Genomic DNA, 15322 nt, shown 5'->3' with positions numbered 1-15322 from the left:
TGACAGCAAAAGACGCTCCAGTTCTTCTTCCCGAGTGACATAATCAGCAAAATACTTTGGCTCACTTCGAAGTCTAGTAGACCTCCGTACCAATGGTTGTTCTTCATTATCTCCCTCATTGTCTGTTTCTATACCATCTTCCTCTTCAACAAGATCTTTATTCGACTCTGTTTCTGCAATTTTCAGATCATCATCCTCGTCTTCGTGTTCAATCAGACGAACACCTCTATTCCCAAAACCACCAACAGTGATCAAAAAACTTGGAGTGAGTTCCTCTGTTCCCACTCTTTTCCAATTCCATCCTCTGTTTTCATCAAAACGGACGTCTCGACTCACAATGATTTGTTTACTACCTGGTTCAAGCAGACGATAGGCTTTTGTTCAAGGTTCAGTTCCCAGATGTATCAAGAGTCTCGACCTGTCATCTAATTTCTTTCTTCCCACGGCTTCTGTTCTTGTGTATGCGATACAACCAAAAACTCTCAGATGATCTAGATTCGGTCTCGTTCCCCTCAGCATCTCGTATGGAGTCTTCTCTGCAAGAGACCTTGTCACTATTCTATTTATCAAATATGTCGAGTGCCTCACAGCTTCACCCCATAAATAATTTGGCAAATCCATATGTTTTAACATGCTTCTCGACATTCCCATCAGTGTTCGGTTTCTCCTTTCAACCACTCCATTCTGTTGAGGAGAGTATGGAGCTGTTAATTGCCTCATGATTCCATTTTCTTCACAAAAAGAATGAAAATCTGCTGAAGTAAATTCCCCTCCTCTGTCAGTTCTAAGTGTTTTGATTACACATCTTGTTTCTTGTTCAGCAATCATCTTAACTTCTTGAATTTCTCGATTGCTTCACTCTTCTCCCTCAGAAGAACTGTCCACATATAACGCGCGAAATCATTAACTAGCACAAAGACGTACTTCTTCTGAGCTGGTGTCGCAGGCGTGATCGGTCCGCAGAGGTCGCCGTGTATCAGTTCGAGAGGATGTGTAGCTCTATACATAGTGGCGTGCGGGAAAAGAGTCTCTTGTTTGTTTTCCAAGCAAACAAGACACGCATGTCTGTCTTTCAACCTTGATGCTAGGTATACCAGTCACTAAATCTTTGTTGATCATCAGCTTCATCGCATCAGTGTTGACATGCCCTAGTCTTGCGTGCCAAACAGAGGATTGATTTGTCGAGACAAGTTGTAGACACTCAATGCTATCTACTTCCAGCAGAACCTTGTAGAGACGATTCTTGGACCTTGCTGTAGTGACGAGTAGCTTCCCAGACTTGTCGTAAATCATTAATTTGTCCTCCACCATTCGTATCTCACAACCTGCCTCAGTAGCTTGGCCTAGACTCACAATGTTACTTTTCAAATCAGGTATATAGTACACATTGTGAAGCACTTTCTTCTCACCATTCTCAAAAACAAATCGTATGGAGCCTTTCCCCTTGATATCCACACGAGAGTCATCCCCAAATCTAACTTTGCCTGTCACTTTCTCACACATATCATAGAAGAAACTTTTAATACCACTCATATGGTTGCTTGCACCGTTATCTAAATACTATACGTTAGTGTTATTGACATTGGACTCAAAGACGTTTGGCTTCACTTTGTCTTCTTGAAGAAACACTACTTCATTCATCATCAATTCATCAGCTATGTGAGTCTCCTCATCCTTTTTCTCCACTACTTCCTGCAACTTGAGTAGTCGATCTAGGCAGTCCGATGCATAATGTCCTTGTTTATCACATCGGAAACAAGTGATATGCGACAGGTCTTGTTCCTTATCTTTGTCCTTTTGTTGGAAACTAAACCTGCCGCGTCCTCCTCTGCCCCTGGAAGAACGACCTCCTCGTCCCCTTCCTCTGTATCCTCCAAAAGAACTTGAATTGGCAAACATGTTCTGTCTCCTCTTCACCAATCTGTTCTTCGTATGCCTTGAGTCGACCTACAATGTGTTCAAAACTGGTTTTGTTCAAATCAAGTACCTGCTCGAGGGAAGCAACGATCTAAATAAACTTCCTTCGAGGAAGACTTGATAAGAACTTCTTGACAACCATTGGTTCGGCCAACTCGTTTCCTAATGCAGCTGATTTTGTTGAAATTGCAGACAGCCTTTCAACAAACTCATCGATCCTTTCTGTCTCCTTCATCTTCAAGCGGTCAAACTCAGCCATTAAGGTTTGCAGTCTTGCTTCCTTAACCATATCCGCTCCAATATGTCTTGATCTGATAGCTTCCCATATCTACTTTGCAGTTTCCATAGTTCCAACTTGGAGAGTAAGAGCTTCAGGAATAGACTGTATGATAAGAGCGATTGCCGAGTCGTTCTTTGTCTCATCAACGTTTCCCTTCTCTATTACGTCCCATGATTTGTGAACCCTAAGTAGAATTCTCATTTTCATAGACCATACGGTGTAGTTGCTCGAGTTCAGCATCAGGCACTTAATAGAAGAAGAGCCTCCGTCTGTCGAAGGTGTTGATTCTGAAACCTGAGCCGAACTCTTCTTGTCTTCTTGACCTATCATTAAGTTTTTATCTTCGCCTCCTTCCACCAGAGCTTTTGAGTCTTCTCCTGCCATTGATGAAGCTCTGATACCACGTGTAGAAACCAAGTATAGATTACAAGTATTTTAATAAGTATAACTCTCTTATTAATCTTAAGGAAAATATTCTCAAAACCTTAAGCTCAAACTCATAAGTTGTGCTACAAGCTAGCACCTCCTTATATAGAAAACATAAGACCAAAACCCAATTGGATAACTCCCAAAATATATATTTAGATCCTCCTAAATATAATTGACCTTATCTTATGTATATTTAGATTTCTCCTAAATATACATGGCCTTATCTCCTAATTAAATCAAGCTTACAACAACAAAATATACACTTACATACTATATAGGCATATACCTCTGTTTAATTCTAGAGAACAAAACAAATCTAGAATTTTATATTCTATCTAATAACAAATTTAATGTAATTAGGTTATAAACTTTGTAAAACGTAAGAAGAAGAAAAATATTCTAAAAAATCTAAATTAATTCGACAAAAGTTAATTAATTGAGAATTTGAAAACTAAATAAATTAAAAATTATTATCTAAAATACAATAATTTATAATTTATTCCCGCGGTGTACCGCGGGTAAAATCCTAGTATAAAGTAAAAAAGTTGCGGAAACAATTTACATTAGTACGTAATCTCATAACACAATCAGTACTAAGTGATAAGAAGATGCACATATAAATAAAAATCTATTACAATTTTATGCTAATTTCTATAATATTAAAAGAGAAGTACAAATTAGAACATGTCCAAAATTATGAATCTAATTACTTCAATTGCCACTCAATTATTGTTTTTAGAAAAAGAATTTAAAATTAATAAAGGTAATTTGGTATTGATGAAAATTCAATTGGATCATCCAATTAGAGTATCTAAAAATCCGCATGAATTTAATATAGATCTTACCAAAAATAACTGAAAATCATTAATAAGTAATAATGTAATTAAAAATGAAATTTAATTATAAATTACTTTAATAAAATAAATAATTTTTTTGATTAGAGAATAAATAAAAATAAAAAGTTTTACAAAGTTCAAAAATAATATTTCTTTGTTATTTCGTAATTCTAAATTAAATACATAAATAATAGTAACTTATCTACACCATCAAATGAATATTAGTTTGTTATATGATAAATTTAATTTTATAAACCATTACAAAATCTTTAGTGGATTAGAATAATATATATATATATATATATATATATATTATTAAGTCTATTTTTGGTATAAGAAATTTAACAAATAATAGATGTATATTTGTTAGAATTAATCAAATATTTTATTAAAATAAATTTATAATATATATAGATATACAAAAAAAAACTTATAATGAAAAATATTAATGATGTGTTTATTATTATATTAAAATCTTCAAATATCAATTCTAATATTTTTCATATTATGTAAAACAAAAAACTTGATGGTAATCAATAACAAATAAAAGCTATGCAGAGGTTTCTCATATGTCAATCAATTAAATTACTGACCAAAATTTCTGTTTTGAAGCAGCTGCGTTGTCCTACACTAAGGGTATCTCTCTCTCTCTGGGCGATTCTAGGGTTTTGGCGGCGGGTAATCAGGATGCTACAATGTCGGAGTGTGGTGTGCAGGACCGTCCTTCGGGGGATCTCCCGGATGGCCATCGGTCTTGGGTTCAGAAAGTTATTGGTAGTAATGCGGGGAAGAGACGGGTGCCAGAGGTTTTACTGGATGATGCGTTTGTTGATTCTCGAATGCGGCTAGAGTTTCCGAATGGGGAAGATGGTGAGCCGGTGGTAACGATTGGGGCAGAGATTCTTGATGTTATGAATGGCATGTGGAAGCAATGTATGATTGTGAAGGTGTTGGGGCGTAACATATCAATTGCGGTGCTGAGCAGAAAGTTGAGGGAGCTGTGGAATCCAAAGGGAGGGATGTATGTGTTGGATCTTCCAAGGCAGTTCTTCATGATTCGTTTTGATATTGAGGAAGAGTTTTTGGCAGCTTTGACAGGGGGTCCTTGGAAGGCGTTTGGTAGTTACCTCATGGTAAAGGCTTGGTCACCGGAATTTGATCCTTTGAGGGATGAAATTGTCATGACGCCGGTGTGGATTCGGCTGACAAACATTCCTCTTAATTTTTACCATCAGTCCATTCTTATGCGACTTGCGAAAGGGTTGGGAAGCCCAATTAAAGTGAACATGATGACGCTGAACGTTGAGCGTGCTAGGTTTGCGAGAGTCTATGTTGAAGTTAATTTAAGGAAACCTTTGAAAGGGACAATTATGATTAATGGTGAGCGTTACTTTGTTGCTTACGAGGGTCTTACAATATTTGTTCCATGGTACATTCATGTCCTAAAGGTCGGACGGTGATGGTGAGGCAGAGTCCAACTGAGGGAGGGGAGAAGCCTGTGGTACCAGTGGTTGGTGAGTCAAGGGAATCTCCGGCGGGGGATGACGGTTTCACGGTGGTGAGGAGAAATGGTCGACGGACGGAGACGAGAACTCCGCCCATTGTTTTTGCCGCAGGGCCGTCGGAGCCAAACATGGTAAGAAATCTGAAGGAAATCCCTTCGAATAATCTGCTCGCGAATATCCCGGTCACGAACAGTTTTGGTAACCTAGAGTTGGGATTGGTATCTTCAGAGATACGGGATCTCGTGATTTCAAGAACTTATGATAAGGAAAATCGCTTATTTGGGGATACGGTGCATAATTTGAAGCGTGGAGGGCAAGTAATTCAAGAGAAGAATAAAGACTTAATGGATCATAATACAGTTGGCTCTAATGGGCTGAAAATGGGTGCTAAGGAGAAAAGTTCTACGGGCCAACGAAGCTCAGCTGCTAATGGGCCGAAATCAAAACAATTTAAGAATAAGCCCACCCGGGTTTTGATCTTTGGTCCTGCGTAAGGGGAGATTGAACTTTTTGTCTCAGGGAACGTCTTCGATTGGAGTCGGAAGGGGGACGTCGCCCTAGAGGTGTTTTTGTGAAGGCTAGTGATGGTGGATTGGTACAAGCGGACTCGGGGTCGGGGGAGATCCCGTCGGATGTCCAACCATAGTCCCTGTTGGAGGATGTGTCAAGATCACGAGATATGGTGGAAGAGGATCAACCCCCGGATGGAACGGTGGTTCTCTGACTGGCTTGATGGGGTTCCCCGGTTGTTTTATGGTATACTTTGTTTGTTATGATGAATTGCATCTTTTGGAACTGTCGGGAGGCTAATAAAACCAATTTTAGGCGATCGGTAAGATATATGTTGAAGAATTTTCCAACGAATTTGCTAGCTCTGTTTGAGACCCATGCAGGTGGAGATAGAGCAATGCGAATCTGTGCGGGGTTGGGATTTGATCAGTCTTTTCGAGTGGATGTTGTGGGATAGAGTGGTGGTATCTGGTTTTTGTGGAGAACGTGTGTGGGGATGGTGTCTCTTGTTGAATCCTTAGATCAGTTTATCCATGCGAGAGTTGATAATGGAGGGATCTGATTCATGTGGTGGTTGTGTATGCTGCCCCCACACCTAGTCGTAGGCAGGGGCTTTGGAAAGCTTAGCCAGGTGTTGCAGGGGGTTAGTGAACCAATTATTGTGGGTGGTGATTTCAATACGGTAGTACATTTGGATGAGATATCCGGGGGAATGGTCGTCTGTCTCATAACTCCCTGGAATTTGGTGATTGGATAAATACTAATTCCCTCATTGACATGGGGTTTAAAGGACATAAGTTCACATGGCGGCGTGGGCGTGTAGTAAGTACTTATGTTGCTAAGTGACTGGACCGTGTGTTATGTTGTGCTCAAACTCGTCTTAGGTGGTAAGAAGTGCGACTGTATCTCACCTTCCGTTTTTGGCATCAGATCATGCTCCGTTATATCTACAGCTCAGCCTGGAAATAAGAGGTGATCCACGAAGGCGTCTTTTTAGATTTGAGGCTGCTTGGTTGAATCATCCTGCTTTTAAAGAGCTGCTGGCAACCTCGTGGGATGCGGAGGTTACTACACAGGTGGCTTTACAGAGATTGCATGATAAGCTCAAGAAATGGAATCGTGAGGTGTTTGGTGATATCCAGCGAAGAAAGGAGTCTCTGGAAACGAAGATTAAGAGCGTGCATATCAGTTGGATATTTAATAGTCAGATAATTTGTTACGAGAGGAGGAGGATTTGGTAAAGGAGCTAGAGTTGGTTCTCGAGCAGGAGGAGATACTTTGGTTCCAAAAATCTAGAGAAAAGTGGAAGTTGAGAGCTCCATTCGAAGTATGGGAAAATTCAAATCACCGGGTCCAGATGGATTCCAGCCTGGTTTTTATCAGTTTGGCTGGGATGTGGTTGGTCCCTCGGTGGTCCAATTTGTGTTGAATTATTTTGACTTAGGGATCTTACCTGTGGAGGCAAATGATGCATTGGTTGTGCTGATTGCCAAGGTTGGGAAACCAGAGTTAATGTCACAAATTCGCCCTATCAGTTTATGTAATGTTTTATTTAAAACTATTACTAAAACTATGGTGACACGACTTAAGAAGGTGATGCCTAAGCTGATTGGTCCTGCATAGGCTAGCTTTATTCCAGGGAGGTTGAGCTTGGACAATATCGTTGTAATCCAGGAGGCGGTACACTCTATGTGGCGTAAGAAGGACAAGAAAGGATGGATGTTGCTGAAGCTTGATCTAGAAAAAGCATATGATCGTATTAGATGGGATTTCTTAGAGGAAACTCTCTCAGTTGCGGAACTCTCTGATTGCTGGCATCGCTGGATCATGCAGTGTGTGGTGGATCCCTCGATGATGGTGTTGTGGAATGGGGAGAGGAATACTCCGTTTAAACCCTCTAGAGGCTTGCGACAGGGTGATCCACTGTCACCTTATCTCTTTGTCTTATGCTTAGAGAGGCTTTGTCATCTTGTTGAGTTGGCTGTTGACTCCAGGGAATGGACACCAATAGCTTTGTCCAGAGGAGGTCCAAAACTCTCGCACATTTGTTTTGCGGATGATCTAATACTATTCGTTGAAGCTTCTGTGGCGCAGGTTCGTGTTATTCAAAAGGTTTTGGAACGGTTGTGCCTTGCCTCAGGTCAAAAAGTGAGTTTGGATAAGACCAAAAAAATTTTCTCAGAGAATGTGAGTCGAGACCTTGAAGAGCGTATCAGTGCAGAGAGTGGGATTGGTTCTACTAAGGTGCTAGGTAAATACCTTGGGATGCCGGTTCTCCACAAAAGAATAAACAAAGAAACTTTCAGGAAGGTGCTTGAGAAGGTTTCCTCAAGGTTAGCTGGCTGGAAGGGAAGATTTCTTAGCTTTGCGGGTCGGTTAACTCTCACTAAGGCTGTCCTCTCGTCAATTCCAATTCACTCTATGAGTACCATCTGTTTGCCAAAATCAACTCTAGCTGCTTTGGATAAAGTTTCTCGAAGTTTCCTATGGGGAAGTACATCAGAGAAGCATAAACTCCACCTGTTATCCTGTAAGAGAGTGTGTCGAACAAAACAGGAAGGGGATCTGGGTATTCGCATGGCTATGGACATGAATGTTTCTTTGCTTGGAAAAGTCAGATGGCGCTTACTACACGAGACAGAGAGCCGCTGGGCACGCGTGTTAAGATCCAAATATAAAGTGGGCGCCATTCATGATGGTTCATGGCTGGTGTCTAAAGGCACATGGTCATCTACCTGGAGAAGTGTGTGTATAGGGTTGAGAGAAGTGGTAATTCCGGGTCTAAGCTGGGTGATTGGAGATGGAAGGACCATACGGTTTTGGAAAGATAAATGGCTCCTCCCTAAGCCTCTGATGGAAGTAGTGTGTGGGGAGTTGCCAGCGAACATATTGGAGATGATGGCAGGTGATGCTTGGCGAAATGATATGGGATGGGATTGGAATATACTCGCTCCTTACTTGTCGGAGAATTTACGCCTCTGCCTCCACGCTGTGGTTATTGATACTTTAACGGGAGGTTCAGATAGGGTGTCGTGGGGAGAGACGTCAAATGGGTGTTTTACTGTCAGTTCTGCTTATGGGTTGTTGCGAAGGAGTACTGAGCCGCAACTAGACATGAGCCAGTTTTTTTCGTGTATTTGGAGGGTTAGGACGACATAGCGAGTTTGCTGTTTCCTTTGGCTGGTTTCCCATCAGAATTTGATGACAAATGTTGAATGCGTTAGACGACATATGAGTGATTCAAGCATTTGCTCTGTTTTTAGTAGTGGGGAGAAGACGATCATACATGTTCTGCGAGATTGGTCCGGCAATGGCAGGTGTTTGGCGAAGGTTGGTGCCACAGGGACGACAATAGTCTTTCTTTGATGCGTCGCTATTGGAGTGGTTGTATGCTAATCTGTCGGATAGTGTGGAAAGGAACGGTCACTCTTGGGCCACTCTGTTTGCTGGAGCAGTTTGGTGGGGGTGGAAGTGGAGATGTGGTGATATTTTTGGTGGTTTGGGTCGTTTTCGAGACAGGGTTCATTTCGTGAAGGACTTGGCGGTGGAGAGTTATAATGCTTTTCTGGTTTCGGGTGGTGAGAGAGCTGGAAGGGTTAATGAGGAACGATTGATATCATGGTGTCCACCACATATGGGGTGGGTGAAACTAAACACGGATGGGGCATCGCATGGTAACCCAGGGATGGCTACAGCCGGCGGTGCTCTGCGTGATGGTGACAGGAACTGGATTACTGGTTTTGTTTTGAATGTAGGGTTCTGCTCAGCACCTTTTGCGGAACTTTGGGGTATCTATTATGGCTTGGTGATGGCATGGGAAATGGGATGTACGCGGTGGAATTTGAGGTGGACTCGAAGCTGGTGGTTAGTTTTTTAAAGTCAGGGATTGAAGACTTTCATCCCCTGTCTTTCCTAGTACGGTTGTGCTATATAGAGACTAATCGTCTTGCCGATGGATTAGCGAACTATGTTTTTCTCTTCCTTTAGATTTTCATGCTTTGTTAGTTAGCCCTGAGTGTGTTCAAGAGATTATTCTTGAGGATGCTGTTGGTGATACTCGACCAAGGACGGTCCGTTTGTAGTTTTTTTCTTTTCTAATAATAATATGAGGGGAGACTTTGTCTTCCCTTCTCCTACCAAAAAAAACAAATCAATTAAATTACTTAATATAATGGAAAAACTATAAATGACATCAAATATATTTAAAATAATATATCTGATCATCTTTTATATTTTAAAATATATTTAAAATTAAAAAACTTTATGTTTTTAACCAAAAATATATTATTATACAGCAGATTAATTATTATCCACATTTAGGCTAACGGGAGCGGGCCATGTTTAAATTAGAAGAAGAAAAAAAAAACAGATTTTAGAAGACTAATTTCCATAAATTATAAGGTTTTTCAGTAAATCTCTCCGATTTCACATATTTTGAAAAATAAATAGTATATAATTACATATTTTATCTCATATATAGTATTGTGGAAAAAGAGAATCTCATATATAGTATTAAAATCTTTAAATATTTTTAAATATATAAAAACTAATTCTCATTTGATGTTTGACTTTGCAGGCCAATTTTGCATAAGTATGCAAAATGAAGATGTGACACTCGAGTCATGGTTCATGGTCTTGAGGTTGAGCAAATCGATGATCGTAATTTCTGTAGTGGTACTCCTCCAGCTCTACCTTCAGAAATTTGTAAAGAAAGATTTTCTCATGCTGTTACGTCTCTCTCTTTCCCAAAGACTGAAATGAAGGTAGAGGCTGGAAAAATGTGTGTGGCGTCATTTGACGGGAAGCGCAGTGGGATAAGTACTAGATCAGTCGAGAGAGAATGTGGATGGTTCATGCAATTTGTGGCGAAGGTAATCAATAAAGCTGTGTGGAAGGCCAATTTATAACTCTCTTACGTACATAGGAGAAAGAGATAAGAGGTGGTGATGAACGTTTTGTTTTGCAAAATAATTAAAAGGTATACAAATTCGCTTCTTGGAGAAGAAGCTGAGGAAGACGACCTTTTAGTTCAACATTTTATTTTTATTTGTGGAAAACAAAAATATAAAAAGAAAGAATGCGTTACAAAATTGCTTCTTCCTATAAACTTTTTGCTCAATATGAAATTTCTATTTCTTTTAATGGTGACTATGTGGAAATCCAGTTTAGAAATCAGAATGAATAGACCAGAATTCCAAATTCAGTTGAAAACAGAAACTAACATGTGAAAATAATTTAATAAACAATATAAAAAATATCTCAAACGAGTTTTTTTTTTTTTTTTTTTTTTTTTTTTTTTTTGAATGAATGTAAAATTTTATTCATCAAAAAAACCGTTTTCTCTTTACATCAAATATAAGCTGGGTTTAAGCTTTGTTGAAAAGCATACATTAGTTAGATTCTAGTGGTGGACCATAGGGTGAGAGCCTCCCTAGATGAACGGTTTCCCGAATCTTGAAGGAGCAGAAGCTTGTTTCTGATGGTTCGATCAATCCGTTGAAGCAGGGTAGTGGCAGGTACGGGGGATTCACCATGGCGACGATTATTGCGTTCAAGCCAAATGGAGTGGAGGGCAACATGAAGAGAACATCGTAGTAACAGCCAGAGATTGTTGTCAAGGGTTGAGTTCGAGGAGAGGGTCTTAATGGATTCCCAATCAGATGTTGAGTGAACCCCAAGGAAACCCGAGGTGAGCGCATGCCAAATCTGATGCGAGTAAGAGCATTGGAAAAAGATGTGAGATCGAGTTTCCAAGGGTGCCGAGCAGAACGAGCAAGAGGAGTCAACAGACTGGTTCCACTTCAACATTCTGTCTCCAGTGGAGAGTCTATTAAGCATGCCGAGCCAAGTCAAAAAAGCATATTTTGGGGTTGCTTGAGGAAACCAAACACCCTCTGCCCAGTGTTGCACAGGCGTGGTTATGCGCAACTGGAGCCAGGTCTTTTGTCGAGAACTTTTTCTTTGGACCAGTTCTATGACGCCACAAATGCACATCAACTGCATCGGCTTCCTCTTAGCAGTGACAGTGGTAATGAGGCGTTCCACTGTGTTGAGAGAGTCGACTCTATGCCGCCGCACCCTGTGGTGTAGCATAACTGATTCAACCGTATCTTGTTTTGAGATCCCAAGATCAATAAAATCCCGGTCACCAAACAAATCATGCAGCCTACCCATTGGAGACCAACAGTCATACCAGAACGAAGTCGTACGACCGCATTTGATGTCTTTGCTGTGAAACTGCTTAGCTAACCCTCGTAGTTTGAGCAACTTCCGCCACATCCACGAACCCCGCTGAGGCGAGTCCCCGACGTCCCAAAAGGATGATTGCCGGATAAGATATGTATGCACCCACTGACTCCATAGGGAATTCGTAGAGAGCAATCTCCAAATAAGTTTAAGGCCACAAACGGTGTTTACCTCCTTTAGTGGTCGCAGGCCAAGACCTCCCTCACCGAAAGGTAAGCAGACAGCATCCCAAGCCACTTTAGCATTGTGTGTTTTCAAGTCCGGACCACTCCACAAGAAAGCGGAACACAAGTTGTTTATTTCCTTCAGACAACTGCTTGGTAACCGAAAAGCAGAGGACCAGAAGTTTGTAATGCTGAGGAGGACAGATTTGATGAGCTGAAGCCTACCGCCATAAGAAAGGAACCGACCAGTCCATGAGCTTATTCTCGTTCGAATCTTATCAATAAGTGGCTGATAGTCACCCCTGGACATAGCTTTGGTGAGAAGCGGCAGTCCAAAATATCTAACAGGTAGAGTGCCAATCTCAAATGGGAAAGTTGACTGTATCTCAAACGAGTTTGAATGTCGTCGACCAAATCTATCACATGTTTAGCAAAAAGGCTATTGACCATTTGAAACCAAGAGTTCAATAAAATTTGAAAGCTCCATGATCTTGGCGAACACACATATATATGACTTTTACAAATGATTTAATATTACAATATAGCACTATACACATTACACAACACACGAGATATTCAAGTTATGCTTCACTCGCTATGGAAAGAAAATAACTCCAGTCCAGGCTCTGCAACTCTGTTGCCAAATCGCCATCAGCTCTGCATGGCTAGATTCAAGTGATTATGCGTTGACAGTGCCTTGGTCTCCATCGAATTTTTCCAACAGAGTCCTCACATACTCTCCTCTCTCTCTGATTTCGTGATTTCGAGTCATTTAACTTGCAGCAAACATCAGCAACCATCTCAACCTCAGCATCTTGTACAACAATCACAACACTTACAACAAACACAATCACTTATGCAAGTTTTGAACTTTCTTTCATATAAAGTCATTTACCTAAATGGCTAAATTCTCTGTTTTCATAAGCTTAAAAAGCCAAAGATTGAAAACCCTTAAACAATTGAACTAAATTCTTGAGCACGTTTCACCGGAAGTAGTAGTTCGTCTAACTCTCACATGGTAACTCGAAACTGCACAATGGACAAATATGATTGGTGGCCAAACCACTCGAGGATACAACTAGTGCCCACATGGTAAGGTCACGACTCTTTCTCCCAATTTAAACTCATTAAACCAAATCATGGGTGCTTACTTGCCATTCTAAATCGGATACCAGTGGTGCTCTATTAGAGTCTAAAACAAATTCCAAAACTCAAAACCTTTATTAAGAATTTAGGATAATATAAAACACAAAACAATAAGGTAACATAGCAAAAAATTCTCAAATAGAGTTTCTTCTTTTCCCTCGGTTAAACCCTAAATCCCTCAAAACTCTTGGATGAAGTTCATGCCACCTAGCTTCAATCCTATTTATAAGAGAAATTAAATATAACACCAATAAAATAAAATCAATAAACAAATCTCAAGGTTGTGTTTCCTTTTCTAGAAGTGAAAGACGTTCCAGTTCGGCTCTTGGATGCGCATTACGCTCTCATCTACAGGGAGATGCTTATACTCTTCGTATTTCGTCGTCATCTCTTCCAATGATTTATACTCTTCAACCATAGGAGGAGGTTTAGGACTGAACTTAAAGGTAATATAAATTGACAGAGCACAATATGGAGAATATTTAACCGAGTAGAACATGACGTCAGTAACAAGTCTACTGAGTTCCCTCCTCGCGAAATCAACCTGAGAGATACTGAGACGTTCATCGTCCTCTAAGCAATTCAGTTGTTCCCATCTATACCCCATGAAGTTATCCTGAAACTCTCTGGCAGGCAAGGAGAAAGCCAGTATTGGCTGGCAATCTCTTATACGATGTCGGATGCTCACATAGACTTTGATTCTCCCAGCGTCTTCAAGTTTAGGTATGTGGTCGATTTCATGGTTGAGGGATACTGTTTCGCCATGAAAATCCATTACAAAGAATACGAGGTTTGCTTTTTAGGGTTTCTTCTCTTGGTTGGAACGTTGTTTTCTGTTTATACTTAAATATATATAGGTTTTGGACTCCTGTAGGGCTTGGATCTAGGAGGGCTCAATCCGGATTTGCTCAGTTAGGTATTGGTATATATTATACGGTTTTATCGGATTTTTCTGTTTACAAAATATATATCATCGATGATTTAATATTGTTCGAACAATATCCTTAATTTTTTTTTATTTTTTTTTGTAGCAAATAAACGTAGATATATAGTCCAAAAACTCAGTGTTTTGTATATTGTTCAAACAATATCCTTAAAATTCCGGTTTATATTCTAATTTTTATTTAACATATCCTTAATATTTTTTTTTTACAACAACATATCCTTAATTTTTTTCTTGGAATTTCGTCTTAGATCAGAATTTAATATTGTTCCGGTTCAATGTAAAAATTAATCTAATGTATATTGTTAAAAGAAAAGCATTTTTGAGTTAAAAAGTTAAGTTTTATTTTGGTGGAAAGTTATAAAAAAAACGTTGTGGTATTTTCGATATACAAAACGCACAAATCCGTTTGTTTGTGATTCGGGAGGATGGAGTTTGGATCGCAATTTATCATTCGGATTTGGAAATTGCACATGTAAACTTTTTTGTCCTCATTAGCAAAATTAATCCAAAAGTGATTTCAAATATTTGTAGCCTAGATATGTGCAACTATTTAAAAAAAAAACAATTTAATATACACATAATATCCATAATTTCCATAATATCCATAATTTTAATATCCATAATTTTGATTTATGATCGTTTCTCACGATAAAAGCTTAACTTATATCTCCGCACAAATTCAAAATAAGACCAATTCTACTGAATACAAATTCAAGTAAATCTTAAATCGCAAAAGACAATTAAATTGACCACTACTACTAGTATAGTGACCTCATAAAGAATAATATCTTGAACATGATATTTTGAATAGTTCAAACTAATGCTTTCAAAAAAAGGAATTTGTGCACCATTAGTATGTTCTTAAAAGAAATCTATTTAGTATATCTAAAACATTCGGCTTTCACATCATACTACATTAATTGAGAAGTACAAATATGAAACTAGTAAAAAATTACATTTAATTAAGATTAATCCTACTAATTAAATAAATATAATTAATTAAAAATAAAAAAGCTGACAGATCAAATATAAAAAAATCTAGAAAAGTAAAAGAAATCTATTCAAATCAAAATTAATTTGTACTTAGAAAAAAAAAATTAACTGATAAGATTTTTTAAAAATACAGATAAATCAAGTAGAGTTTATTTTCTTCTTTAATTTTACATTGTCATGCAATTGATTTTAAATAATTATTAGTTAAAAATATATATATTTTTACTCTCTAATAAATTATGGACGAAATTTACAAAATTTTTAAAAAAAATATATAAACAAATCAAAATTTCAAAAACTAAGATTTTATATCCAAGTAGTCAATATAATTATTTTTAATAACTAGATTT

At 38.8% G+C, this 15322-nt stretch overlaps 3 protein-coding genes across 3 annotated transcripts; 1 reads left to right on the top strand and 2 right to left on the bottom strand.

The window, feature by feature from the left end:
• Positions 1-4157: 4157 nt before the first annotated feature.
• LOC104759346 (uncharacterized) lies at positions 4158-4922 on the top strand. The gene has a single exon (XM_010482288.2). It carries the CDS (start codon positions 4158-4160, stop codon positions 4920-4922), a length of 765 nt encoding a protein of 254 aa, XP_010480590.2.
• A 5949-nt stretch (positions 4923-10871) lies between these two features.
• Positions 10872-12197, bottom strand: LOC147923455 (uncharacterized). The gene has a single exon (XM_087496451.1). It carries the CDS (start codon positions 12195-12197, stop codon positions 10872-10874), a length of 1326 nt encoding a protein of 441 aa, XP_087352577.1.
• Positions 12198-13089: 892 nt separating this feature from the next.
• LOC104756544 (uncharacterized) lies at positions 13090-13828 on the bottom strand. Its single transcript, XM_010479150.2, has one exon. It carries the CDS (start codon positions 13806-13808, stop codon positions 13329-13331), a length of 480 nt encoding a protein of 159 aa, XP_010477452.2. The 5' UTR covers positions 13809-13828; the 3' UTR covers positions 13090-13328.
• Positions 13829-15322: the final 1494 nt, after the last annotated feature.

Source organism: Camelina sativa, chromosome 17, assembly GCF_030686135.1.
Source record: "Camelina sativa cultivar CO46 ecotype springtype chromosome 17, ASM3068613v1".
NCBI classification, from domain to species: Eukaryota; Viridiplantae; Streptophyta; class Magnoliopsida; order Brassicales; family Brassicaceae; genus Camelina; species Camelina sativa.
The sequence above is the reverse complement of the archived record's forward strand: the minus strand, read 5'-3'. Positions and strand labels throughout refer to the sequence as shown.